This window comes from Pediculus humanus, genomic scaffold (genome assembly GCF_000006295.1).
Source record: "Pediculus humanus corporis 1103172108318 genomic scaffold, whole genome shotgun sequence".
Taxonomy (NCBI): Eukaryota; Metazoa; Arthropoda; class Insecta; order Psocodea; family Pediculidae; genus Pediculus; species Pediculus humanus.
The window spans coordinates 1,496,515-1,500,605 of record NW_002987887.1 but is presented as its reverse complement, the minus strand read 5'-3'; the positions used below and the strand labels follow the sequence as shown (position 1 = coordinate 1,500,605).

Genomic DNA, 4,091 nt, shown 5'->3' with positions numbered 1-4,091 from the left:
TTGAGATTTGTTTTTTTTTTTACTGAACAGGCTGAACAGATAAAAGGAAGAGGAAAAAAGGAATAAAAAAGGAAGATGTGGATTTATTATTATTATTGTTATCATCAAACAACGATCACGTATGTATATATATATATTAAAAAAAATTTTTTTTTTTTTTCGTTCGTTATTTCCTGGCAAGATTCGTCACTGATCGTGAAGAAATCGTGAAGAAGGAGCGCGGATCGTTAGCATTTTAAAAAGTGCGAGTTGTGCCGTTTTAACATTAAAATAAAACGCACACAACAAGAGAATTTTGTATCCCTATTTCGAGTTGGAAGTCAGTCTGGGAAAGACCGTCGAATCGCAAGTGTCGAAACGTTTTTTTTTTTTTTTTTTTTGTGTATTAACAAAAAAAAGTCGGCGTTTGTTTTCAATATTCGATTATTATTATTATTATTATTATTATTATTATTATTCTTTTGTTTGTTCCGCTACAGGATGTGACAAAAAAAAAAAAAAAAAAAAAGTTTGTAAATAATTTTTTTTTTTTTTTTTTGATTTGTAATTATCTATCATACGAAAATGTATACTTTAAAAGGAACAAAAAAATCATATGTGGCGTCGTCGTTTGTTGTTTTCGTTTGTTTTTAATAGAAAGCGGTGATTTTTTTTTTTTTTTTTTTTTCGTTTGTTCGGGTTTTTTTCGTTTGTTTAAAAAATTCGAGACGAGAGAGGAGTGATTGATTTATTTTTTGGGAAGGGAAGGAAGGGAAAGGAAAAGAATTTAAATAAAGAAAAATGGCACTCGTACAAATGGGAAAACGTCAACATTGTTATTTATGCGATTTGCCGCGTATGCCGTGGGCGATGCTCCACGATTTTTCCGAAGCCGTTTGCCGCGGATGTGTCAATTACGAGGGTGCGGACAGAATCGAAATAGTTTTGGAAACGGCGAGGCAAATGAAGAGAGCTCACGGATTTCAGGAATCCACGAGATCCGGATCCTCGTCGTCGTCGTCGTCGTCGTCGAGTCATTCCAATTCGCAAAAAACGAGTTTAAATCACCGGTCGTCTAATCACGAATCTCAAAACGGTGTGGATTTGATAGGGATTCCCGGGCCGCAAACGCAGGGACGTAACAATCCGCCGGGTACGAATTACGTCTTGCACCACTCGCGAACGGGTTTGCTAACGGAATATTCGAGCGCGGCGGGTCCGCCCGGGTCTCGATCCCGCGGTGACTCCGCTCCGAACGCCGCCGCCGATCACGAAATACTAACGAGACAATCCGTTCGATTGCCATCGGCGGCACACTTGGCCGTGGCTCACATGCCGCAAAGTCACCACAGAACGAATTCGCTCCCGTCGCAAAACACTCTCAAGAGAGGGTTGTCGACTCCGTTGGAAGCGGACGAGGAGCATCATCACGATAGCAAGAGAATGATATCCGTCGAGGATCAGGTGTCCAGGCCGCCGCTCACAAGGGGTGAAAGCCTTCCGGCCGTTTCATTGGCCGTACCCTTCGTGGCCGCGGAAAGAACTTTCAAAACGGAAAAACACCCCATTCGAGCTCCGAGTTTCGACACGGCGACGAGTTTCAAACCCAACGGTAAGTCGTTTGGCAAACGTCGCCGCCATTTTTCTTTTTTTTTTTTTTTTTTTTTTTGATGTTTTACGAACGGGAACGTGCACACCCGAACGCGTGACCGCGTTTTTGTAAAGAATTTTTTTTTTTATAACCCTCGAAGAAGACATGGAGTAGGTCACGTTTCTTTTTCTCTTTTTTCAACCAATAATGTTGCATAACACCTGAAATGCAATTTGCGTTCCACCATGTAAAATGTCATTATCATGTCTGCCAACCATGGCATGCTTATCGCTACGTCACGCATTGCTGATTTTTTTTTTTTATTTTTTTTTTATTTTCGAACAATGAAAAAAAAATAGCTGACGAGTAAAGTTTTTTTTTTTCGTTCGATTCGTTCGCGAACAAAAAAAAAAAAAAAAAAAAAAATTTAAATTTAAAACGAAGGAAACCAAATAACGAATATCGATCGGATGGTTTTTCCCCTTTCTATTTCTCTCTCTCTCTCTCTCTCTCTTTCTCTCCCTGTCCGACACCTCCCTCCCTCGTTCTTTCGGGATTTAACTGAAAATGCGAGATTTTTTTTTTTTTTTTTTTTTTTTCTGTTGGCTTTGTTCGATTGTTACGTTACGAATAATAATTATTATTATTATTAATATTATTACGTTCGGAAAGAAAATCGAAATGATGATTGGTGGTCGTGGCGGCGGTGGAATGGTGGTGGTCGAGGAGGAGAATTGATTGAATGAATAAATGAATGAATGAATGAATGAAAATAGTCATTAGTTTTTTTTTTTTTTTTTTTTTTTTTGTGTCGTTTTCATCCGAAACTTGGCAGTCATTTTGCCCGCAATTATTTTGCTTTGTTTTTTTTAACGCCATTATCATCATCATCATTATTATTATTAATAATATTATTTTCGAAACTGAAAATAATGATAATGATAATAATAATTCAAACGGTCGTTCGCTATTAATAATGCAAAACATATAACTCGAGCTATGAATTAACGTGCCAAATGTTTGTTTTTTTAATACAAAGCCATAAAAAGGCTCAAACTCTTTCCTCTTCCGTTCGATGCGTGTGCGTGCGTGCGTGCGTGCGTGCGTGCGTGTGTGGGAAAATCGTGGATCGATCGATTCGAAAAAGTTGTCGTTTCTTTTCGATGGGACGTGCGTGTCTGTGTGTGTGTGTGTGTGTGTGTGTGTCCAATCAACTTCCTAAAAATTATTATTATTATTATTTTTTTTTCTCTCTCGCGAATCTAAATTGTCCCCGTGAATAATAATAATAATAATAATAATAATAATAATAATAATAATAATAATAATAATAATTCATAAGTCGTGCTAATGTTAACGACAACGACGAAAAAAAAAAAAAACAATCGTTTTCGAGATAATTCGAAAGCTTTGTATTTCGGTCATGCATTTTTTTTTTTTTTTAATGTTCGTTTTGTTCACAGACTTTGAAGGTCTTATGAAAATGCGTATTGTCTCTCCCCTTCTCCCCCCCCTTTTGCCTTTCCCATTCGATTGATCGTTAATGACGTTTCCGCCGTCTCCCATCATTCGTCGGGCGGGAAGGGGGAAGGTGAAGGCGAAATTTTTTTTTTTTTTTTTTTGATGATTATTTGTGAAAGGTTTGCTTATGATGATGACGTAATGGAGGATAAGGCTCGCGTCTACGTGGGTGGGCGTGTGTCGTTTGTTGTTGTTAATTGCATTAATGGTGTGGCTGTGACGTTGGTCGTTTTGTAATTGCTTTAATTTCTATCTTTCTCTCTTTCTCTCTCTCTCTCTCTCTCTCTCTCTCTCTCTCTCTCTCTCTCTCTCTCTCTCTCTCTGTCGTACAGCATCGTCGTGTTGGGGGCGATGTCGCTATTAATTGGCAAGTCGCGGTTGAAAGTGTCGTCTGGTCAATAGGACGGGATGGGTAATGGGGCACAACCATTGCAAGGATGTTGTGAATGCGGGGGTTCAAGGATCAAGGCATGATCCCCGCCGTGATCCTTTTCTTAAAAGGCTATTACTATTAATCAAAATGAGGGGATCATTGTATATTCCTTAAGAGATGAACGGTTGGGGGGGGGGGAAAAGGCGCGAGAATGTTGAGTGCGCGAACATCAATTGTGATTTTTTTTCTTAGCTTTTCCAACGCAGAAAAGACTATGCCGCGAATATTAATAATAATAATAATAAATTTGTGTGGTCACGCACACGCACACGCACGCACACCTTTTGCTTTTTGATAACGCCAACGCTCGAGTGAATTTTTTTTTTTTAAATTTTAAACTGAGGGAGGAGAAGCCTTGAAGGGTTTTATTTGGGCATCGGTTTCTATTCTGTCATTATTATCGTCGTCATTCTCATCATTATGATCATCATCATCATCATCAAAAAAATCATTTATACATTTATCATATCGATCGTTGAAGTAAATAATTAATTTTTGTAATATTGGCTAAACTGCGCGTTTTTTCGTAGCGTAGTGGCTCATATAATGCCTTACAAGCGGAAAATT

At 38.3% G+C, this 4,091-nt stretch overlaps 1 protein-coding gene across 1 annotated transcript; it reads left to right on the top strand.

The window, feature by feature from the left end:
- Window positions 1-795: 795 nt before the first annotated feature.
- Phum_PHUM604600 (uncharacterized protein) lies at window positions 796-1,744 on the top strand (the record flags this gene model as incomplete). Its single annotated transcript, XM_002432872.1, has 2 exons — window positions 796-1,591; window positions 1,731-1,744. The coding sequence occupies 2 exons, from the start codon at window positions 796-798 to the stop codon at window positions 1,742-1,744; spliced, it is 810 nt and encodes a 269-aa protein (XP_002432917.1).
- Between the last annotated feature and the right edge of the window lie 2,347 nt (window positions 1,745-4,091).